Source organism: Amia ocellicauda, chromosome 1 (genome assembly GCF_036373705.1).
Source record: "Amia ocellicauda isolate fAmiCal2 chromosome 1, fAmiCal2.hap1, whole genome shotgun sequence".
Classification (NCBI taxonomy): domain Eukaryota; kingdom Metazoa; phylum Chordata; class Actinopteri; order Amiiformes; family Amiidae; genus Amia; species Amia ocellicauda.
Genome location: NC_089850.1, coordinates 28,045,427 through 28,071,141, shown reverse-complemented (window position 1 = coordinate 28,071,141; position 25,715 = coordinate 28,045,427). Strand labels below are relative to the sequence as shown.

Sequence of the window (25,715 nt, the reverse complement as noted above, 5' to 3'; positions counted from 1 at the left end):
TGGCTTACTGTTATTCATTCATTAATATATCTGTCATCCCTGCAAGACGAGCACCTGGGAGATTTAAAAACGCCTTTAAAAAAGAATAACCTCTACCCTAACTACTCTTTGAGCGGGGGTGTGCTTGCTGGGGGAGCAGGGTGTTGGCTGTGCTTGCTGAATTATGGACCATGGGGTAGGGGGTGTGTGCCTGCTGAATTGTCGACCGGGCAGAAGGTCAGTTCACGCAGGCTGTGCTTGGACATCTCGTAAAACCGTGAGAAATGCATTACACGGCCTTGAGACTGTGATGATGGAAAAAAACTGAGCCTCTCGTGTAAAATGTGAGACTTGGCAGACATTAATAATTCCTTTCCATTAAAAGTACACTTTTTTTAAACTTCAACCAAGTGATGTGGAGCAGTGTTTAAGTAAGTAAGTAATTACCTAGTCAGTCAGTGTGCCATTGCATAAAGCTGAGGTCTGCGCTCGAGTCTGTGTTTAAACTTGAATTACGCAATGACACACTGGCCTACAAGATAATTACTGTTTCAGGTACTTTGTTACCTGATTGTAGTCTAAAAGGGCTCTTTTAACAGAACGGAATTATTAATAAATGCTTTGTATATCTTCAGATCTCCTTGACTTGACTGAGAAACTATGATCATTTTGAAAGCACATAGGGACATTAGTAATACATGTAGAAAAATATGTAGCCTATTTTCACACAATGCAAAAAAGTAATATTCGGGACTATTACCTTTTTCTCTGTTAGAACGCTGTCATGAGTGGCCGCCGGTGGGTTAAGCATCAGCAATACAAGCAGTGGCATCTCCGGTGTCTCAAACTGCAGCCTCTGTCTCCTGTGCCAAGGTACTGTACATAGATTTTCTTGGAATTGTTCCTTCTAGTTAGTATTGAGTGGCATGGAATTATATTATTTATTTATTTTATTATCTGTATGTTTGATATTTTAAAAGTGATGAAATTAGATTTTCTTCAATGAACTATAGCCAACTTATTAAAAATTAATAAAAAAAAAAAGTTTATTTTGGTGTTTGTTTGTTTTCCATTTAAGACAACAAAGAACATCCCTAGGCCAATTTATTAAACTCCTGTTGCTTTCTTTTACAGTGACATCGAGATTTCCCGCGGCCAGACTCCAAAGGCAATTGACCAGCTTGCCAAAGAGATTGGATTGCTGGCAGATGAACTTGAAATGTATGGAAGAACGAAAGCCAAAGTAAGATTAAGTCTCCTGGAGAGGTTAAAAGAACAGCCAGATGGGAAATACGTTCTTGTGGCAGGGTAAGCACACATTCCCGTTAGATACTTCTCATTTGTTATTAATTATAAACGTAACCTTTTGGCTTGGGAATAAGAAGGAATTTCATACTGACGGAGAAAGTCCACTGTCAAAATGTATTACTGTAATTTGTTTCCCATCCAGCCTGTGGTAAAATCTAAAATAACCTTTAATATAAAAAATAAAATTCTCTGGAAGAGAACAGTGAACCGTTTTGGCGTAAATAGTTTCTAGCGCAAATGCTGCTCAAGTTTTTTTTTTTTTAATAATAACAAGTTAAGTTGCTTTCAGAAAATAATTACATTTTAACTGCAGTTTGTTTGCGTTTGAGAAGAAATGATAGATTTAATTTATTTCTGCATAGATTTAATTATCCCATCCTCTCCTGTACAGTGTATTTGAAAAAAGAAAAATAATAAGTTAATAGTTGTCTTCTGTGAGGTGAAGTCTTTCCTAGTCGACATTGGCTTATGTAGAACCTCTTTCTTGCTGAGCTGTGATTTAAGGGCTGTTTAGCTGTGTGTACAGGGTTGTTGAGCAATGTGTGAGTCCAAGGGGAGCAATATGGTAGTGGGAAGAAGCCAATAGGACATGAAACAATTGTTCGGATCATTCTTGCCAGTGGCGCTTTATCTACAGGCAGTGGAAAAACCTTTGTTAACTCTCAAAGCTTTCCTCTTGACTGATTTTTGTGACCTACAGAAAGTAAACCACAATAAACTCCTCTCAATCAGTCCTTTCTTTAGTCTCCTGCCTCCTTCTCGCTCTCCTGCCTTCTATTTGTACGACTGGGAGCTTCAGGTGAAGGATTTTCAAAGAGTATTTGGTTTAAACAGCAAAGGGAAGTTGAGTGCAGTCAACGCATACTAATTCACCAGACCTGCCGCAGAAAGCACATTTGTGATGTAGAAGAGATTGCTCTTCTCTTCTTATTTACATAATGGGCCTTGACTTAACCCCCGATTTGAATGGCTCTGTGATTGTGTGTCCTGCAGCAGTGCAATGCAGGCTAATGGTTTAGTTTGCAGCAGCAGACAAGCAGTCTAAAAAGATGAGCTTCCACGTCTAAATACTCACTTCACTAAGAGTCGACCAAGGAGGCCTGCAGTGGGCAGCAGCGTCACCTGATTTTAAGAAAGCTGGACTTGTCCGAGAACCTTTGCCACTGTCACTCTTATTATTGAAGTCTAATCTTTGAAAGCATTTCATACAGGTGGCTAAACCAAAATTCCCACCTTTTATGCTGAAAACAGGACCTGTCGCTGCTTTAAGATGACATGTTTCAGAGAGCAGGCAGTTGTTTTGGAAGTATGTTAGGGTTGCTGCCTAGAGGTAAATGATACTAAGGCATGAAAGAGTGCTTGTTAGGAACACAGGTGCAGGTTTCTAATACTGGGATGATGACAAGGTAAAAGACTGTAATTAATACGAGATGTTCCATATTATTTAAAAAAAGACAGCTGAAGCTGTTGATCTGACCGTTAGTAATTATTTTCTTTTGGCTACTCCAGGAAGACCTAAAACTCAACTGTTGTAAATGTTTCCTAGTTTTTTGGGGCATTTGGCTGCTGTCCTCTCAAGCAGCAGTGGAAACAGTTTGAAGTGGTTCAGTAACTTAAATTGTTAACAGCATTATACATTTTAAATTGCAATTAGCTCACATTACTGGGTGCCAAGTGACCTTGTAGATAGTCATTGTGGTATGAAAATATGGAGTCTTGTATAGTAGAGAAACTGAATGCAAAGCCAGGACCAACTCAGAGGCACACAATTGTGATAAAACCGTCTATTTCAAGCACAGCTCTCTTGTAATGGAAATTTAGCATCTGCAAAAAAATAAACTATACCAGAACACTTGCTCACCAGTTATAGAAATACATAAAACTGAATGTTCTTTTTTTGTGTTTCTGAAATATCTGTTTAAATGCAGTAGCAAACCGCTAACTTTATTCTGCATTTCACTACAGAAGAACCGGGTAAGAGACATGCGTGTAACTTAAACACCCTCATGAAAACTAGTTGTTGCATCTCATGAGGCGAGGCTATCCTGATTTCAGTGTTTTAAATGTATACAGTTAGGTGTATGTGACTGGACGTCAGTGTTTACAACTATGAAGAAACCATGATTTGGAAGCTACGCTGCTACACTGGATCAGCTGGTTCTGTGGTTTCAGACGGGGTCTATGTGCTGAGGCTCTGTAAAAGGTTTAAGAGCCGAGCCTTGAGCTCAGAGCGTTTTTCTCAGTGAATCCAGGGATTCTGTTTTAAAAAGAGAGGGTGGGTGCTTTATCATGTGGAAAAATAATTTACCGCTGACTGCTTAAAATGGCCTGAAGGCAAGTTCACATGCAGGAGTTTTCCTTTTTGGCTGAGGTTTTGTGCTCGGTTTAAATCAAATATTTGGCCCAGTCCTGGTCCACGACATGAATAGAAATCTCTAGACTGTCGGGTGTATCAGTGCACTGTGGATTGTGAAATGTATGCAGCAACACAATGCATTTAAACAAAATCACAGTTAGTTTTTAAATACCATCTTGAAATATTTTTTCTCCGATTTGAGGGAAAAAAGCTGGAAATACTTCCTAAATTATGGTCTATACACTTATGATTTTATGGACAGACTTTGATGCTACAAAGATGTTTATGATTTTATTACTCAATTTCTTATCTGACACCCTTATCCAGGGTGACTTACAATTGTTACAAGATATCACATTATTTTTTTACATTTACACATTTATACAACTGGGCATTTACTGGAACAATCTGGGTAAATTACCTTGCTCAAGAGTACAACAGCACTGCAGTGATTAAACACACAACCCTGTGCTCCAGTGTCCAGAGCCCTAACCACTACTCCACACTGCTGCCTTATACTGATGATGATGATTATTATTATTAATAATAGATTCTTTAAATTATGAGATCTGACTAGTAAACAATATCTAGGTGTAGAGGAGGTATAGACTTTCTTTAGGTAATTGTGTGTGTATATGTGTGTGTATAATATATATATACACACACACACACAGATGGATAGATATATAGATGGATAGATATCTCTTACCGTAGCCTAGTTGTAAATAGGCTTATGGGCATGTGTTAAAACTATGAGGTCATCTTTGCATCTTATGTTATCAAATTTATGGGGCCGGTTACAGTTGCATCTCGGTATCACACTGTCGATCAGTGTATAATATTAAAAATATTAATCCTAAACTACATTCTTTTGTGTCTCCAAATTTGGAAATGGCAAAGACTGTATTAGACCTACCTTTTGTTACCATTATATTTGGGAGCGGTAGAGGTACCTTCATTCTTTATATGCCATCTAAACCAGTGTGTAAGCTTGAGATCTCAGAGGACAAAAGTCTGAGTTATTGAAAGGCTTATCTTTTGGCAGCTCTATATTCAAATACCATTCTATACAGTATGGCCCTTTCTATCTCCGTGTGAAATGCACGTCTCTGACAAGGCGGATGAGAACCACGGTTTCTTTAATGTTGGAAACAAACAGTATCCCTGGCAGCCAGACAGGAATGAAAGACCACTTTGCAGCCTCCTGCAAAAAGATTCTCTTTGTTATGAAATCTATGGAGACTTGAAGGTTTGCAGCAATTAATATCAGACCCAGGCATACTTCTTTAAACTGGTGCCAAGATAACATGGCCTTTCTCATAGAGGAGGTGAAAAGAAAGTCTTGTATTAAATAAAGCTGCCCAGGTTGAGATGTTTAAGAGAACAGCGTTTCGATGTTCGTTTCAAACAGCACACATTAATGATACAATGCATCATATGGTTTTCTTCAAACTAAAGACCTCTACAATGCCAAGAACAGTGGAGTTTACAAAACCTGATGCTCCCTGTCAGAACAGATACTTTTTTCAAGATCTACATCATACATACATGTATAATATGTAGAACCCAATGAGCTGAAAGAAACAATAAAACATCCAGTCTGTATGACAGCCCTTAATTCTGGAATTAAGTTAATAAGGCTTATATTATGTTACGCTGTTTCATGTGAAAAGGAACAGGTAAATAAATGTGGACTTCTATTGTTTTGCAATACCACTATGAAATCCACTAGCAATGTACAAAGTAGTGTAAACTTAGTCCTTTTTGAATTTGTATTAATATAATGGTAATAAAACTGCAATTACCAATTTTATTTTTCCAAAACAAAGTTTGCCTATGGTACTTTTATGATGGTTTGCTAGGGACAATCTTAATGTTTAATTACGTTTAGCCAGGGTTGCAGTTCTACTGGTTTAACAAAGGTGGGATAAGTTTTGGATAGATTTGGTGTTGCTTTGTTTAGTATTTCTTCATACTATTCTTTTGACCTTTTTATTTAATTATTACATAATTTAGGGTTAGGGTTTCATATTTACAGTCAACCATGTTGTTCTAATGTTACATGATTCCACATGTGCTTAATAGTTTACGGTCTGTGCAAAATTCAGATGCATGGGTTTTTCTCACAAGAACAATGACCATGACCATAAAACACTAGTTCTGACTTTTGTATATTGGTTACCTGTTAACTTCAGCTGTATTATTAATAATATTATTATTATTATTATTATTATTATTATTATTATTATTATTATTATTATTATTACTATTTTGTATTAGTTGTATACATTACATTTCTGACATTTCACATAATCTTTTGCATATCTAAGGCAGGAATTTGTTTATTTAAAAACAAATGATCTCTGCATACGATTTTCTGAATATTGTGACAGGGGTACAGTTGATTACTTGTGCGTGATATTCTTGAATTCTGGTGTGTTTTCTGACTATATACATAACAAAATATCACATGAAAATGTCAATTTGATTAATGACAGGCATGCAATACAGAAATTCTTCTTGTTAAATTTTTTGGGTCATTTGATATAGATTAGATTTTCAGCCACTTACTGTCTATCCTCTAATGAACGTGAATATTCATGGGACAGCAGTTTATGAATCATGTGGAACTAATATTTTTGAAAGTTGTCCGATTTTCCCTTTTGGTTTAAGCCTTTTTTGGGACCTATGGATTGTTTGATGAGGTCAAGAAAGTTCTCATATATTTGACTCCTCTTTCTTGAAGAGATTTGATCATCAAAATATAAGGTCTGGAATCTCTCTCATGGACACAAGTGTACAAAAAGTAGCTGAAGGGTTTAAGCTCTGTGGTTTGCATCACCCATTAGCCAAGAAGGGTACTTGGCTGTTGGTAAACTTTTTAAACAAATAAAGGAATTCAATGTTTGAGACACAGACACACCAAAAATTAATGCAGTTCAAATATTATTCTTTAAATAATAATGCTCTCTTGTACTTTTAGTTTCTTTTAGCCAAATGTGATATACCCACTAGCCCAATAGTTATCCTACTTTGGTCACAGTGATGGAATGACATCCAAAATAGATAATCCTTTAAGAAAGTGTTGGTAAATTTAACCTTTTCGTGAATTTGAGCCTCTTTGTCCCACTTTTTAGTGTTTTTAACCTCAGGATGGTTTGACATGCTTTGGTTCTTTTTGGCATTATGTAAGATAAAAGCAAGGTGTACTTGTTTTTATTTCGATCCAATCTGTAAAAGGAAGGAAACTTGATTTATTTGTATTCTTCTGTTTTAAAGGATAACTCCCACCCCTCTTGGTGAAGGGAAGAGCACGGTGACTATCGGCCTGGTCCAGGCACTCACTGCCCATCTCAAGTCCAACTCCTTTGCGTGCTTGAGGCAGCCTTCACAAGGACCCACCTTTGGTGTTAAAGGTATTGCATCTGTTCCTGTTCATACTGAAGCAGATTATTGTGTGTGTGGCTGTTTATACAATCAAGATTTCTCTAATCATCTAGCAAAGGAATAGCGAGACTGAAATAAACATATGGGTTTGGCTAATCCATTGCCTTGGCAGAGTCAGAGACAGGGAAACTGCCTGTAACTATGTAACTTTAGGATATTGGGGTTCAGTTTCACCTATTCCTTCAATTTGTGCCCCTTGGGATGTGTTCAAACTGCTCTTGCATTAGTACTCTGTTACAGGAGAAACAATCTATATTTTAATTTGAAATCGAACATGTATGATGTCATGATCATCTTGGATACTTTACTTTTACTTAGTTTTTATTTTATTTTATTTTTTTGGAATAGCAAATCATTCTGTCTGATGTTTACCCACTGCTGCTAGACTATCAGCAGTTCATAATTCTGCAGGGCTGGGGTTTGGCCATGCTGGGAAAGAGTGTGTTCCCATGTGTGTCTGTGTGCACTGTGGAGCTGGGGTGCAGGGGTATTGGGAGGGCGCACAGCTTTGATTTGCTGGACGTTTGTACTCTGTGTGTGTCTCTGGGCCCTGAATATGGGATATGTTCTCGTTGCACCAGGGGGAGCGGCGGGAGGTGGATACGCTCAAGTCATCCCAATGGAGGAAGTAAGCAAGTCTTAATCACAATCATAAGACCGAGTCAGCTGGACTGCGCAGCTTCAGAACAATTTCATCCCTCACACTCTTTTAACATAATATTTTCCATCAGGAAGTTATTGCTGGTAAAGACAACACAAAAGACTTCAAAGCAAGCTGTGATTGCAGAATCAATATATCATGACAGCTTTCTCCACACAGCCTGCTGGCCCTAGAAAAGTGCATCCTGACCTGAAATGTTTGATTTGTAGTTCGCTGTATGTCTGCCACATTGTGAAAAAAAATGGACATGAATGGGATGGACACTTTGCCTAGTTGTTTGCAGATTATAAGTATTCTCACCTTCAAAACAGCATATTTTATTAGAGATCCTATTAAAAAGTATTAGCTCTCCAGTATGCTGTGAAGACATCAGATGCAGTTGTATTTTACCATGCTCTGATCAGTGCAGTGGCATCATATGTTATTAAATAGTTAACGCATCGCAACAGGATTACAGTCCACACTTTAATGTAAATTAAAAAGGGTCAAAATCCATCACTCTATGGTTAAATACACCCTCTCTTTTCAGTTCAATCTTCACTTGACTGGAGATATTCATGCTATCACTGCAGCCAACAACCTCCTAGCAGCAGCCATCGATGCCAGGATGTTTCATGAAGCCTCCCAGACAGACAAGGTAGCGTCTGATGACAGAGTAGCATTACTGTGCTGACACTGTAATCGCCTGCCTAGCTCCATGGCCTTCCAAAAAACACTTCTTATTTTTTATAGATCTTTACAACCAAAAACAATCCTTTGTTTTAGATATGAAACTTTTTGTAATAAAAATAATGTTCATGTAGTATTTAATAACCAATCATGGAGTTTGATGGGAGTACGCTATGAAATGCTTGCCTGTTTGATCCTGCTTAATAACCAAATCTTTTAATTTATTATTAATTTGTCAGGCCTTGTACAACAGACTTGTGCCATCTGTCAATGGAGTCCGAATGTTCTCCTCTATTCAGGTTGCCAGGCTACAAGTAAGTATGAGGCTATTCTTACCTTTTACTGTATCGACAGTTCTTTTCTACACTTAATAATAATAATGTTAATGCATGTCCTCAAAACACTTAGATATGGTCTACTACTAGGTTGTAGACTCCACTAGATGGTCTCAATTATTATTATTATTGTTATTAATTTCTTGGCAGACGCCCTTATCCAGGGTGACTTACAAAATGAGTTTAAATATATAGTATACGATATTTGGTATATGTCCTGAAGGTGCTTTACAATCTGTACTCATAAAAAATGTCAAGATAATTTAATTAAGTACTTTTGCCTGGTTTATGTATTCATTGTATTCCCTCAAGTGTGTTTTAAAGAGATGTTGTGGCATTTTAATAGCAAGTTATTTTTTATTATAAAGTTTGCAAGATTGTTTATTCTGGTACCTTCTCTCTTGGAAAACTAAACAAAGTGATATGTGTAAACGGCAGGGCTTTGCTTTGAAAGTTGAATAGTTCATCAGTACCACTTATGTACAATATTGATAAGAGGAGATGTGTGGTGCAGCCCTGCCGGATTGTTGGCTGGGATCCTGTGACTGCTCTGTTAAGGATTCCATGAGAAAGCAAATGCCTAACATGGGACAAACTAGTACACTGCTTAAATTTCTTTGCAACCTTCTTATTGAGACTTATTGCAAATCAAATTTGAGTTACATTGTTCATACCCGTTATATACCTTGCTAATTGCAATGCTATTGCAGCTTTCACATTAGATTCCTGATCAAATTGAATCTGTTTTTGTGCTCCAGTGACTTAAAGAAACCTAAAACCCAAAGTATAGTTATGAGAGACCCCCTCATACACTCTCACTGCCTAGCTGCCACCTGCATGGCTTGTAGTGGAAACACTAGGACAAGCTGGTGTTTATTTTCTCAATGTACATTGAGGCTGAGTTACTTTCCTGTATAGAGTTCACTGTTTTCTTATCCCTTGCCATACGGCAGTCACATTGAGCAGTTAGTGGTGATTTGTGGGGATATATGTTAATGCCAAGGTAAACAGTCATCCTGTACTATTTACATCGGTTCTATTACTGTGTATTCTCTTATGTTGCCCAGTCTCTGCTGCAGAGGTATGTAGATTACTTCTCACTCCATCTACAGGTGTGAACTAGATTTACTTTACATTAACTACAGAAGCAGCTTTGGTGGCTTATGATTTAGGTAATTGTTTAAAGGAGAAACTAACCTGGTATTTTGAAAGTCTCTCACAATTTCGGGCAAATCCTGAGCTATTTCAGTCATTTATTTTTTTATTTTTTCCCTAGCGTCTGGGCATTAACAAGACTGACCCCAGCACACTGACTCCAGAGGAGATAAACTTGTTTGTGCGCCTGGACATTGACCCGTCAACAATCTCATGGCAGAGAGGTAGAGATGATGAGAGATTCATGTCTAATGCCATCCATATTTCAGATGCCAACCTTACCCTTAAACCCTGGGCATGTTCATATGACTTGGAATTATGCTGTCAAAATAGTTGTTTTTTTGGTGGGAGGGATTTAAATGTTTTGTCCTTCTGAAATGCTCCATTTGTAAGGAATAACATCGAGCTGGAATAACCGCATAAAGCACCGTTTACATTTTACTACATTAAAAATCAGTTTGGACTGTGAACTATATGTTTTCCGGTATTCTGGTGACTGTTGTGCAAATGGAAAATATAGGGAAGCTCTGTTTAAAGTGGGCTCTGTATACTGACCAGCACAATGACTTTTAAAATGGCTACACAAGTAGAACTGCTGCTGTTTAATATCATAATTTTGTTAAAGAGAACATTTATACAAGAGACTTTAATTAGATTTTTCCAATGCTTTGGAGTTTATAATTAACTGCACTTTCTAAATTGATTTAAGTCTACAGTTGTATTTTGCCCATTCTCCCCATACATAATTTGTCAGTTGCTTTTCTGTGTTTTCTCTCCCTTTTGTTTTTGTTTTAAGCAAAGACTAGTTTATTTTTCCTGGCGTTTTATTTCGAGTCTCTTTGTGTCATCACAGACTTCGAATAACGTACTGTTACTGGAATTCTGAGTGAGCACTACCTCTGATGTTGAAATGATGTTGGGTTCCTGAGAAGTCCCACATACAGAGATTGGGAAACAAAGTTGATTCTAGACTCCTTGAAAAGAATGGAAACAGTTGATTGACTGATAAGAGTTCTAGGAAAGGATTATGTACATCTCCAATCTCAGAGCCTAGTTTCTGTTTTAGGTCTCAGAAACAGGATAGTTTGTGGGGGCTTGTCAAACCCTGCATTCCTACATGCTGCACCAGCATATTTCTTCTAGTAATTTAGGCCTGTTTTTATATTAGTTTGAAAGTTGGAAAATGTATTCTATATGTCCAAATTAATAAACACCACCAACCAAATACTCTTAATTTGCTCCTGTGTTTTGTATTGGTCCCTTCTGTATAGAAGAAAATACTGGTAACTGTGTTTGTAATCCGGCCACTTTAAACTCCAGCTTCAAATGGAACTTGCATTGATTTGTTTCATTGTAATGACAGCTCATTAGATTAAATCAGTTAATGCTTTATACCTTCTATTATTCCATTAACATTTCATCAGCATACCCGTATAAAGAAAAGGCTTTGAACATTCAGTCTTCTTTCACCAGGGACTTGTACTACTGAATCATCGTAGCAAGTAGAAAATCTTTGGAACAACACTTACCGAGGACTACTTTTTGTTTTATGTAGCACTTCATTTTAGGGGAGAATGTAGTTTTATTTGCAGTGTTCCTTTGGCAAGAAACTGCAAACATGTGGGAATGTCAGGGAGAACCTTATGAACTAAGAATGTCTAACAAGATTTTTCTTGGCTGAAGAAAGATCCTAACCAGGGTCTATGTTCTGATTTGTCCAGTTACTCCTTATATCAGCCCAAAAGCTCATTTATAACATTTTTAACCTTATTTGCAATGTTTACTTAAAATGATTTCACAGTCTGTCTGCTTTTTTAAAATATAATAACTCTAATAATGACCTTAGTTTCATTTTTTTCTTGATTTACTCTGCAGAGCAGAAATCATATTTGTTCTCTTCAAATTCTATTAAGTTTCAAAGAAGCCCTTAAAGAAGGAAAGGGGGAGTTTGAAAGTGCTTCAGTGTATACTGTATACTTAATCTTTTTTTTTAAAACAGTTTTAGATACAAATGACCGATTCTTGAGAAAAATTACAGTTGGCCAGGCAAGCACCGAAAAAGGACACGCCCGCCAGGTATGGGCCCCAGGCTGTTCATTTCCTAGTTAATTTGAGAGATGTTTACTGATTTTCAGATGCACTACATGTACAATAAAATAAGAGAAGCACAACAAAACAATGCATAAAAAAACAACTATACTATTAATTATTTGAGCCACACATATTGGAAACATACCATGGAATTATTCATCCCTCAAACCAATAATTTAGTTCATCCACTGTGTTCATGACTTGGCATTAAGCTAAAGAGAAAAAAAAACCTTCACACATCTTGAAATTACCTATATTAAGTGTCCTGGAATCATGTTTTAGTAACTGTCAATATAATGAACTCTAAAAGAGGTAATGCAAATAAACACTTCACCTGTGTGGGAAATTATATAAGTGAAAGCAAATGTTTTAGCAGATTTTTCTTCTAATAAAAATACATCTATTGCCAAGCATATGTTTGCATTTATGCTCAAGCGTCTTTCTCAGTTATTCACTTTGTTAACAATCGGAGAAAGAATTTTGATCTGTAATTCCTTATTATATTGAGTTAAAAACTTATTTTCAAATGTGAAGGTATCAATACAGTGCAACAAAGGAAATGTATTCCTTAATTTCAAATATAGGGCTTAATAAGCACCCTAATATGACTATAATACAATTGGGGACTGATTGTGTTTGTGTTTAATGTATACCTTGAGATTTAACTCTGAACAAAAATATCCCTTAACATATTTTGTGCTTTTAAGTGCTTCAGATGATCGATAAAACTATATGAACCTTACCATGATGGACATACAATTTAGCATCTGTGTTCAACTTAGTGATTTATAACTTTAATCATATTTTGTTTTCTATACGATCATGTACAGTGACATGTTCTGACCTTAACATTAATTATATATATATATATATATATATATTTTTTTTTTTGCTGCAGACTCACTTTGATATTGCTGTAGCAAGTGAGATTATGGCAATCCTGGCCTTGACAGATGGGTTGGCAGATATGAAGGACAGACTTGGTCGGATGGTGGTCGGCAGTGACAAGAAAGGGCAGCCGGTGACTGCAGATGACTTGGTATGTATATGGATTACCGCCATACATCAGAACTTCAGCTTTAAGGATGCTGCATCCTTATATGTTGGAATAATAAGGCAGATACAATAGGGTTTCTTCAGTGTTTTCATGAGAGCATCAGATTTGTATTTTGCACTTATAATGTTGATGTCAAAAGTAGGATCTGTGTGCACATGTCTATAGTCTAGTTGATGTCATGAAGTATACTACTGATTTAAAATTAATTTCAGAAAATAATGTGTTACAAAATGCTTTCTCAATACTTTGAATTCCAGTGCTGTATTACTTGCTGTTAATCTGCATTCTCAAGTCATGCATTTGTTGTTATTGGAATGTGTTGTAGGTAGAAAGCCAGAGTTTAGCGGTTGGTGGTTTTGAAACTTTACCCTGCTTCTTCGGTGTGATGGTTTACCAGCTGTAGGCTATGCTTTGTCAGTTGGGATTCCAAACGGATTATGTTAATGCATTACAGCTTTAATTTAATCTTGTGTTGCTCTTTACCATAAGGGCTACTAAATGTCATAGCTTTCAGGACGTTCAACTTTGTTAAAGTAAATGTGGATCTGTTTTCTCTAAATCCAGTTAAAGCATGAGCACAATCTTAAAAAATAATGTTAATAGCTCAGAGTGCAGATCAGGGAAGACAATTGATTAAAAGGAAAAACGAATAAAGGTGGGGGAAATGTTCCCATGCTGTTCCAATCAAAAGAATATGGCTTCTGCTTCGGATGCTTATCCACACTCTCCTCTCACTGCACATCCTCGCTGTGCTGAAATGGTTAAACTTTCAACTCGCCAGTTGCCAAGTGCGCTCTCAGTCTTGGCCTTTTGATCCGAGTTCCCGTACTCTCTCCTAACTACACACACATCTGGTATCATGGTTATTCCAATAATTGCCCGTAAATGTCTTGGGCCAAGGTTTTCAGTTGTTGCGTGCCCTGCCTATGTGACTGTGTGATGCTGGGACCATTGCATCATTTTTAATCTTGCTGGAAGCTGAACGTGCTGGAGTTAGCTTACTAATATCTGGATTTAATCATGAAATAAGTTGAGCTGTGCCGTAATACAGTGGTATGTTATATACAGCACCATACTGTACCAGAGTGGCTGTAGAGTTGGGCTCTAGTTTAGCACTGCTGGTCCTGGATGTTGTGTGTGTATTTCTACACCTATTTGTGCATTTATTGTACAGTGCGTGGCTGGCCTCTCCTATGTTGTGTTCTTAGTTTTATTTGAAAACCTGCTATCTTTATTAAACTTCATCCAATGCATCTGTGAATGGGAATGTCTCTGCCATGATTGCAGAAGGCCCTGCACCAGTAAATAATTTTCAGATGTGATATAATTCACCCTCGGGGAGGTGCGATTCCATGAAGTAATAGAAGCACTGCTGAAGTTTGGCAGCTGGTCCAGTACAATATTTCAGCCTCTGGTTTAGAAATAATGACATTTGGTACCAGTTGGCTGCTTTGCATTCATGTTGCAATTACACTGAAATGCTTTTAAAGGCTTTTTTGAAGTTTATCAATTCATGTAGCCATATAGTCCTGGGCTTAATTTTCTTCTCGGTAGACGTTTGATAATGATATCTTCCTAAATATAATCAATTAATTGGACAATTTTCCAAGGAATTTTATTTATATTTCCAAAACTAAAATCACCACTTGGTTAATTTTGGTATAGTGTTCAAAGACAGTTTTTAACCTTTTTTAACCTCTTTATTGCATTTTCTTCTATTTTAAAATAGTATCAAGAGATCTTAATTGGGAACATGTTTCACATAGATTGCTTCAAAACATCTTGTACATATTTCTTGAACCCCCTCCAGACTCATACACTTCCAAATGCAGTGCATTACTATTATTATTACTATTATTGTAGTAGTAGTAGTAGTAGTAGTAGTAGTAGTAGTAGTTAGTTTAAAACACAACGCTGGTTTTGTATCGAGAATTACTCGGGTCTTGTTATGTTACAGCCTTATTCCAAAATGGATTAAATTAATTATTTTCCTCAAAATTCTACAAACAATACCCCATAATGACAACGTGAAAGAAGTTTGTTTGAAATCTTTGCAAATTTATTAAAAATAAAAAACAAAAAAAGCACATGTACATAAGTATGTATAAGTATAAGTTGATTGGACATGATTTGGAAAGGCACACACCTGTCTATATAAGGTCCCACAGTTAACAGTGCATGTCAGAGCACAAACCAAGCCATGAAGTCCAAGGAATTGTCTGTAGACCTCCGAGACAGGATTGTATCGAGGCACAGATCTGGGGAAGGGTACAGAAACATTTCTGCAACATTGAAGGTCCCAATGAGCACAGTGGCCTCCATCATCCATAAATGGAAGAAGTTTGGAACCACCAGGACTCTTCCTAGAGCTGGCCGCCCGGCCAAACTGAGCGATCGGGGGAGAAGGGCCTTAGTCAGGGAGGTGACCAAGAACCCGATGGTCACTCTGACAGAGCTCCAGCATGTATCTGTGGAGAGAGGAGAACCTTCCAGAAGAACAACCATCTCTGCAGCACTCCACCAATCAGGCCTGTATGGTAGAGTGGCCAGACGGAAGCCATTCCTCAGTAAAAGGCACATGACAGCCCGCCTGGAGTTTGCCAAAAGGCACCTGAAGGACTCTCAGACCATGAGAAACAACATTCTCTGGTCAGATGAAACAAAGATTGAACTCTTTGGCCTGCATGGCAAGCGTCATGTCTGGAGGAAACCAGGCACCGCTCATCACCTGGCCAATACCATCCCTACAGTGAAGCATGGTGGTGGCAGCATCATGCTGTGGGGATGTTTTTCAGCGGCAGGAACTGGGAGACTAGTCAGGATTGAGGGAAAGTTGAATGCCGCAATGTACAGAGACATCCTTGATGAAAACCTGCTCCAGAGCGCTCTGGACCTCAGACTGAGGCGAAGGTTCATCTTCCAACAGGACAATGACCCTAAGCACATAGCGAAGATGACAAAGGAGTGGCTACAGGACAGCTCTGTGAATGTCCTTGAGTGGCCCAGCCAGAGCCCAGACTTGAACCCGATTGAACATCTCTGGAGAGATCTGAAAATGGCTGTGCACCGACGCTCCCCATCCAACCTGATGGAGCTTGAGAGGTCCTGCAAAGAAGAATGGGAGAAACTGCCCAAAGATAGGTGTGCCAAGCTTGTAGCATCATATTCAAAAAGACTTGAGGCTGTAATTGGTGCCAAAGGTGCTTCAACAAAGTATTGAGCAAAGGCTGTGAATAATTATGTACATGTGCTTTTTTTGTTTTTTATTTTTAATACATTTGCAAAGATTTCAAGCAAACTTCTTTCACGTTGTCATTATAGGGTATTGTTTGTAGACTTTTGAGGAAAATAATGAATTTAATCCATTTTGGAATAAGGCTGTAACATAACTCAGACTCACTACCAAGAACTAGGGAGGAGCGAAAGGCGAACAATGCATCGATCTAGGTGTGTATTCGCGCTATGAGCAGTTCATCAGGCTGTGTGCTTGAGTGTGATCACTGGACCCGAACAAAACCAAACCGAGACCAACTCTTTCATTGTTTCAGTTCGTCTGGCAAAATAACCGAGTTCAGTTCAACTGGAAAACTTGAATGTGACACAAGAGGGTCTCGGTTCTTTCTCAAAAAGAAAAACTCCACATTTTACCCCAAAACGTGTACAGTATCAGTTAAGATAACATGCGCATTTGTAGTTGTTCATTTACTTATTGTTAACGGTAACACCAGTAATCTGACAACAATTGGATATTGGGGTATACTCATCAAGGGTGTTACAAAGGTATTTCCCGTTTCTAAATGGAATATAATGCAAATGAAAGTTAATACATCAGAGGGTAAAATTTTATCTAAAGATGCTGCGTGTGAGCCAGTCATTTTTCAATCATTTTGCGGATTATTTGTACTTTTGTTTGTGTGAGAAAATAAGTTTCAGAAATAACTAATTGCTATAAAAACTCATTTAATGTATTATGTTAAGTAGTACTATATGTTTAAAGATGTGGCAGTAGCGGTAACATACTGCTAGATGGATATTTAGGGGATGTTACACTGTGTTATTGTATATTTATATATAGGCAAAACAATCACCGTTCGGCAGCACAACGCTGATTATAATATTCACAAGTATAGCAACATTTTGTTGTTTAATAACTGAATACAGTGTGTTTAAATATTGATACAGATATTGATGATACAGTCGTCACCGATTGTGAAAATAAATCGCTCTGCTGTCAGATCTGCGCACATTGTGCACAACGTGAACGCGCCCATGTATTATGTGGTGGTATCAGAAGTAATCACGTGTTAGACTACTGCATGTAGTTACTTTATTGCTGTCATATGTGTTTGTTATTGTACGCGTTATGCTGCCATTTCTTATGCACGAATCATGTAAAATGTAAATATCCTGTGTTTTATGAATACAAAAGAACCAAGCTCATTTGATTTATTGCAATATGATATTATGACGAAAACGAACCCGAGTTATGAACTGAGCACAAGGCAAGTGTGAACAGCAAGCACGCTGACTGATATATTGTTTCAGAGCAAAGGAACCAAACCGATTTCATTTGAAACAAACCCAATGTGGGGGTAACACGTTTGCCTGTATAGAGATAATATATTTTGTATGATTTATTGGTATATAACGTCACACATACGCCAGATAATAGTTAGCATTACATATGCCAACCTGTTGGATCATCAGTAACACTCAGAATTGCTGCGACTATATTATTTTCAACCCGGTCCGCTTCTCCTTACAGTCACAAGTTCTTGGTCAAAGGTGGCTTAACCTTTGTGTGGTGGTCTCACAAATGCGCCCCTATTCTGATTGGTTACGGCAGCTGACACGCAAGGACTTGACGCTGAATTTGCCGAACAATTAAACTAGGACCATTGCCGGAAAATTGCCAGCAACGATCTGCCGGCAGTAACCCATTCACACAGACCTTGCCGGCAACATTGAAGGCAATTGTTTCAGTTTGAATGGGGTTTATGACTGAGTGGTCTTAACCTCAAGTAATCCCTGAGAGTGTCTGAGCTAAATGAATAAAGGCTGCACTAGAATGACAAAAATAAATCGATGCATGCATTCATAGGGAACAGAATGTCTTTATTTACCCTCACAAATGTTTTCTCAACTGGGCTGGGCTTAGAATAACTGGTGGAGAAGAGAAAACCACCAAATTGTATTACCACGAGATAGGAGCAAATATACACACTGCGACCAGATCACCAAACACCCCCTGGCTCAGTAAGCGTCTCTGCTGTTGGCACAGCGACACCACATGATTATAAAAGGTGAGCAAGAAGGGAATTTCAAGAGTTTGTAAGAGGAGGGGACAAACAAACAAAAACCTTTTTCAACTTCTAAATAAGACCATTCTACTGCTGAGGGTGTTTTTCTATGATGTGACGAAGGTAACGTGTACGTTGCCTTGGATAAAGGGATTTGCTCAAAAGTAATACTAAATTTAAATGTTTTAACATATACTCTCATACACACATTATAAAGAAGGAAATAATATTTTAATTTGCATACAGGATTTCTCCTAATTGTTACAGTCCAACACATTCAATTCATATCTAGATTCACATCAGACTTCCAACCCACTAATGCAGCGAATTACCTAATGCGGTTACAACAAACAGGCTTACAAAAGGTAATGCAGAAAAGGTATGTGATGCTCAAAGGCATTTAAACCCATTTTCTACACTAAAAAGAAGAGCTAGATAAATGGACACAGAAAATGTAAATATAAAGAAATATATATAGTAATCAATTAACAAAATGATGGTAACATGGTTTGCAGATGGAGACTTTGCATTAAATAGTATAAAGAATACCTGAAAGCTAGAATTCTCACCGCAGTCCCATGATTGGTTCCTCTGTAATAGTCCAGACGAGTAAGCAGATCAATCCTTTGCTGAATTTACACCCTAATGATTTCACTCTCAAGCAACCTTTTGAGTGATGGGCACAGGTGGATTTATGCATCTTAATCTCTAGTTAAATGACATTACAAGCCTGATCACTTATCAAACATACTGTACATCTCACTAACACTTAAAGGGTTGCTGATAATTGAACAAGGTTCCATCACACACAGAAGACATTTGAGCACCATCCCCATATTTCAATATGTACAAAACAGTGTGTGTCCCTGGTAAAACAAAACCTAGATTTTCTCTCTTAAAAATCAAATTGCACCTATAAATCCCCAAACTGCAGAGAAAAGCAGTTGCTAAATTGGTTTGTTTGTATGCTTGCTTCTGAGTGTTCCTGAACTACAGCTTCTTTTTGCCTTTTGCACGTATGCACACTTTGTTTAATTCACATATCCTGCTTTTGCTGGGGGTTGTTTACATCAGCTTGTTATTTATTTTTGCAATGCTTAGGCAGTTGAGTATTTATTGATCTCTTCAGCTGATGTAAGCGAGGCATCGGTAAGTGTGTTTAGCTAAGCACCATCTCTCTAAACTTCATAAATGAAAGCCAGCATTTTTTAATTTTCCAAGTTGAGGTTTAAAGATGACTCTCGAATCCTTTAGCTGTAGCATTTTGTGACACTAGTAAATGTCTTTTGCAAGATTATTTATGGAGTAGTACTTATTTAAAGTTTAACTTCAGCATTTGCCCTGTATTGTGTTGTGGAATCATAAGCAACATTAAATTTGACTAAAATATGAGCAAAATATTGATATACAGTGCTGTTTTAGGCAGGGGTGAAAAAATGCTGTAAAGTAAGTGGTTTCAAAAATAGACATGTTAATAGATTATATTTATCAATTAACTAAATGCAAAGTGAGTGAACAGAAAAATCTACATGTGACCACCCTTTGCCTTCAAAACAGCATCAGTTCTTCTAGGTACACTATTAACATGTCTATTTTTGAAAGCATTCTTATTTACAAAACATTTTTTCACACCTGCCTAAAACTTATGTCAGGGGTATTCTATTTTTATATTTGATTGAGATTGATTTTTATTCTATACTTTTTGTTTGTTCACATAATTGTTTAAAGTATTTAAAATGTTACAGTTGGACAGCAAACAACAGTAAACTTTATTGAATTTCTAAAATTGAAAAATGTATCTTCTTGCTCAATCCATTATGTTGCATCTTGTCAAGGGTATGGAAAAATGTAGAGGCTTCTGTAAGCCCAATATCTATTTATGTGTTCTTCATGTGTTGAAGGCTTGTAAGTTTTTTTTTTTTTTTTTGGCGTAGCACCCAAACTACTGAACTACACAATAAAAATATTCTCTTTCCATTAGCTGCTTGTATGTTTATCTCAATAGATTTTGTTAAAATGTGTTACTGTCACATGGTTTACTCAAGGCAACCAGGGAATATTTGAATGACTAAAAAAATAGTCAGTCATAAAGGAAATAGCAATTTATATTTATTTTAGGCCATTAAGTAATATTTTGTTAATTGGTAATCAGGCTGGCTAAGGCTAGTCAAAAGGAATACAATTGTAACATTTGGAAGGAGGGTGGGCGGAGTTGCAGATTCAGTTGAACTTCTGACATCTGTTTTCAGTGTCATAGCCTCACAGTTGTTCGAGACTTACATCTGAACCCAATTTCCTCTTGCATTATGAACTGATGTTGTTTTAAATAAAACTTCAGCTCATCAAGGATACCTTCTTTGTTATTGGTTTCTTTTGAGTGCTTCTAATGCAAACATAGCCTTAAACATTTGCTACGAACCTGAACGTTTTAATAAGCAGTCCAGTCTTGTTCCTCTGAAAAGAAAACACTAATATGTTGTCTGTTAAGCATTTACTGTGGGAGACCAAATACCTACTTTTTTTTTTTTACTGTTCAGGTCCAAGACACTTTTGTAAATGTGAGGAAAACCACAAAAGTCCCCAGCAGTAAACAATGTCCAACAGGCAGAAATGACAATCAAACCGGTTCTGTATTTAAGAGGCCACAGAGTACACAAAATCTGCGATAGTTCTTAAACTGAGGATATTATATAAACAAATCTAAGACCTGGCTTTACACATGCTGACTTGCTTTTCTGGATGCTTTGGTTGCTGAACACTGGGCATAACAGTTTCATGATGTTGTGTATATCGACAGTTTTGAATCTCTTAACTTTCAGAAAGGTGTTCTCAGATCCTAGCAATGGCTGTTTGTTGGCCCATTTTCTCTATACTCCTTCCAAGGTTTATCATGGGGTAGACTTGTTTATCATGGGTTAACAATACCTTTTCACAAAGGTAACCCATCAATGCATATAACATTGAACTTAACAATACAAAAGAACAACACTGAAATATGAATTGCTTTAACTGTTTTTCTGTAAAGGGTGGACGTATTTTCCTTTAGACTTCTCGGATGGATTTCCTTACAGTTGAGTGCAGATTATGGTGACCTGGCCAAAGCGAAGTTTCTTTTAAAAATATTGCCATTCCTTCTTCTGATTTACTTTGGCTGTTCTCTTACAGGGTGTAACTGGAGCTTTAGCTGTTCTGATGAAAGACGCCATCAAACCAACGCTAATGCAGACTCTGGAGGTAAGTTAATAACTTGCAAATCTTATTTTAAGGAGGAGATAACTTTCAAGGAAAAGCAAGGATGTTCGTTTGAGGGTGTATTGTTGAACCATTCCTGGCTGAAATGCCTTCTTTTTAACTCTCTAAGAGGATGACATATGCTGTGCTATATGTTTCCATAGAAGTGTTGCAGTGATAAGATAATGCTATTTAGACAATGGCAAGCCTTTTTTTCATTAGCACTCTTCCAAACTACTCTATATTTGTATTCTGTGACTTGCTTAGGGGGTTTTGTCCTTTCACACATAGTTAAGATCACAAATTAATAGAAATGTGTGGAATGAAACCAATGCATTAGAATGAATGGATGATGCTTTGCTTTGACAGCTTTTGTGGGTTAAGTCTGAATTGTTTTGAAAATGAAAATACACTTTTGGTTTAATTTTGTCTGTCTTAAAGTGATGAGTTATTTTTGAGACATTCATGAGAATGCAGCATGTTTAAAGTTTGTGGAGGATTTATATTTTAACATAATTGTTCTGTGAATCTACTGTATTCTACAGTTTGAAAGCTTGAAAGATTTGTTATCCCTGCCATTCAGTGTGTCTGTATCCTTGTCTCACTTTATATCTTTTGGGTCAGGTTTAGCAATAGAGATTGATATTGAAAAATGTATTACTAGAAATGTTTTATTTCATTAAACACTGAGGCACGATTAACATAAACTAAATCATATCCCTACTGGGATCAGTGGCTGGGTAGAGCAGCACCTTGGATGTCTCTGGGCCTCTGCATTGGTCACATGGTGTCCATGCAGGCTCCTCCTGACCGATGAGGCACTAGATTACTGAACTGAGTCACGCAATTCTCTCCTGAAATACCTCACCCCTTTGGTACGGCAGCAGCTGTAAGGTGCTCTTCAGCTGGTATTGCTTTCATACTAATCTGATTTGTAATGTTTTGGTTTTATGTCATTGCATGCATTTGTAAGGACAGATTGTTTTACTCGGAATATGTAACATGCAGGGAAGATGGAAATCAGTGACTAGCACATGAAGGCTCTTCCAAACTATACTGTTATAGTACCTATGTTGCATTGAATCTTACTTAAATGTTTGGGCTTTTGAGTGGTTTATTAATTGGAGGATTTACCTATAAAGGTAATGGAAACAAGTGACACATAATGACTGAACTGAAGTAATCTGTGTACTGTATACCTTAAAATAAGCTAACATACGTCTTGTCTCAGTGGGGTTGACATATGGTAGTGAGTGTCCAGGGAAATATTTTAACTTCCTGGAGGTTCTATGGACCTGCTTTGCGATGGATCTAGACATAATGCCACTCTGCAATGTTGCTTAACTTAAATTGCAGTGTCTGACCAGTGATTACTCCTGTATTCTTCTCAGTTTGATTTCTGCTCTTGATTTTGGACTGGGCTGAAGAATTGTATCTTGATGGCTGTATAGGGAATACAATCTTTAATGCATTTATTTCCCAATCTCTGTAACAGTGTGGGCTGTAATTAAAGTTCATGCAGTCCGCAAACAGGCTTTTTTACTCCAAGCCAGGCGATGCTCTCCTGTTCGATGATCAATGTTTTTAAAGCAAAGTAAGACTGGGCCTCTTCTAGGAGTCACCACTCTGGCTGACTGTTTTGTTTTAAATTGAATTGTCTAATTTGCAAGCTGTTTATCAAAGGCTGACTATCAGTTCAATATTAGGATTGGGAATGTTGCTCTTGGACTAATCACATTTTTAGCTGTCAAAATGTTAGTTCACTTTACGGTGCGTTTATTTGAACAATTAATTAATCACAGAGGGGAGGCTTGTGGTGACGTGTTGTATACTTTAATGGATAACATCAGTTGATTATACCTTGGTGGATTGCTCTCTGGCAAATTGTTTGTGGATTCCAAAATAGTTGGTCATTAATGTTTTGTAAAGTGAGACAAAGGTGAAACAGGTAGTATTTAACTTTGTTTGTATTGTTCACAAGAAGATCAAGCACACTCCATAGAGTAGGGGGGTTGCAATAGTGGGCCACAGGATTGTTTCTAGAACAATCTCTCTTACAGTGCTCTCTAAAGAGGATTCTAAAATGGTCAGCGTTAAACTCGCTAGAAATTGTTATTTCAGTAGTTTTGGATTGTGACCAAAAAATGACTTCCCACTTTCCTGCTAACATAGTGAACTACATTTATTACTTTTGGTATTCCCTTGACTCTGCCAACAGAATCTTCTAGGACCTGAAAGACATTCGTTTTTAGATTAAGCTTAATTTATTCACATAAAGAATGTTTTCTCCTAGTATGAAAACAGTCTGGCCTGACTCGCTTAATTAGCACTTCATTTATTAATTTTATTGCCATTGTATTTTTATTGTTTTAGGTTCATGTACAGTGCATTTATATTACTATAGTTACTGTTCAATGCTCAACAACAGGGGTCTTTGATGTACGCTATATTCTGTAGACGAATTGATGTCAAACCTTAATTATGTACTCGAGCAGGCTTGTTTTTCAGAATTCCTCCGTTTTGTTTATGTTAAGCTCCATTTGCTTCCAAAGGCTTCCATGTATATAAAACATGAAGTAAAGTGTAGGCCTATATTGTACCCGTTTGATTTCCTGATAAGGATGCATTCTGATCACATCAGCTAATTTACCAGTAACCAAAGTGAATCAGCAGTGCAGTAAAAAATAATGAATGCTGGACAAACCTGGCAATAAACAAGTATAGGAGAGGGTTATAATTTTCCACAGTGGGTGTTTCCTCATTAGGATTTCTACAAGCTTGAACCTGAACAGATCAGAGAGAGATTATTGTACAGTTTTCAGAGCTGCACCTGGCTGAATTTATTCTCCTCATTGACTGATCCTTTCAGTGAGAGACTGCGTGTTAAAAGTTGCCCACACTACGATGAGGGCTACAAGAGGTCAAGAATATGGAGAGTCCAAAGGTCACCTTGTGTTTTCAATCTGTATGCCTTACTATACAGGAGCTGCCTTGCCCAGGTCAGCAGCTGTTGGGCTTGGGTCACTCTGTGATCAGCCTGCAGTCGTTGGCTTCATGAATGTTTTGGAGAATCTTGGAATTCTGGGTAACTTGATGCTTAGAGTGACTAGCTGATTTATAAAAAAAAAAAAATGGCCATGGTCACTCTTAAATTGTGATTATTGGCAGAGATGGACAGAAGGATAAGACACAGTCCCACTTAGTGCGGGAAGCAACTTCCGACACTATAGACAAGTGGTACTACATTGCAGATAATAGGCGAGAATACATTTGAAAGTGGGTGAATAATATAACTTCACAGATTGTAGGTATTATTTTTTGTCCTGCATGTATTCTGTGACTTTGTTTCTTGTAAACGAGCTCATATGTCACAGCCCAGGTTGTTGGCAGGTCCATGGGAATTTTCCCTGGTGTGTGCCTCTACGCCTGCGGTGCACGGGAAAGGGCAGCCATTGTTTTCACAGATGGAGCTGGGGGCATGATAGCCGGGAGGCTGACTGAATGCCAGCCTTTCTCTTTGCAGCAGGTTTATCAGCCTAAAATCAACAGGATCAAACCCACATACATGTGAGATGCATTAATCATAAGTCAAAACATGACTATGAGCTGCTGCTATGGCTTCAAAGACACCCACCCACCCACGACACACAGACTGGACTGGACACACCCATATTGCCACCCATCTTTATCATAACACTTGAATTCTTTGTTCAGGAAGTACCATAAACACTCTTTTATGCCGTATAACTGAACATTTATTTTATTAAACATAAATATTTTGTTTAAAAGCAGAAGATAAGGTTGTCAGCAGTTCAGCATCTCATTTGACTTCATGTAAGTAAGGTCTCAACCGCAGTACTTCATATTGAAGAATTCTATACAAATTGGCTAATGTAAATAAATTTGAGATATTCTGTAGAAATGTTCATACTAGTATCTGCAGTGCTTTATATCTGGGGGATTTTCAAAAGTGGAGTCTTGTCCACTTTCGTTTTCTAATCATGTAGGCTAGTTTTCTGTAAATGATTTAAGATGAACTGGGTACAGGTTCTGAAATGTAGTCATTTAATGACTACATTTCAGAACCGTTCAAGGGAAAAGAAACTCATTTAAAGTCAGGGGACGT

General features: G+C 37.4%; 1 protein-coding gene across 1 annotated transcript in view; it reads left to right on the top strand.

Annotated features, from left to right (window-relative positions):
• mthfd1l (methylenetetrahydrofolate dehydrogenase (NADP+ dependent) 1 like) overlaps positions 1 to 25,715 on the top strand; it is a 91,871-nt gene that overhangs the window by 15,325 nt on the left and 50,831 nt on the right. Inside the window, exons 10-19 of the mRNA XM_066700628.1 lie at positions 755 to 852; positions 1,114 to 1,287; positions 6,923 to 7,059; positions 7,672 to 7,718; positions 8,281 to 8,388; positions 8,660 to 8,734; positions 10,032 to 10,134; positions 11,910 to 11,986; positions 12,900 to 13,040; positions 21,524 to 21,592. Coding sequence (XP_066556725.1) covers positions 755 to 852; positions 1,114 to 1,287; positions 6,923 to 7,059; positions 7,672 to 7,718; positions 8,281 to 8,388; positions 8,660 to 8,734; positions 10,032 to 10,134; positions 11,910 to 11,986; positions 12,900 to 13,040; positions 21,524 to 21,592 — 1,029 coding nt within the window. The remainder of the gene's footprint in view (positions 1 to 754; positions 853 to 1,113; positions 1,288 to 6,922; positions 7,060 to 7,671; positions 7,719 to 8,280; positions 8,389 to 8,659; positions 8,735 to 10,031; positions 10,135 to 11,909; positions 11,987 to 12,899; positions 13,041 to 21,523; positions 21,593 to 25,715) is intronic.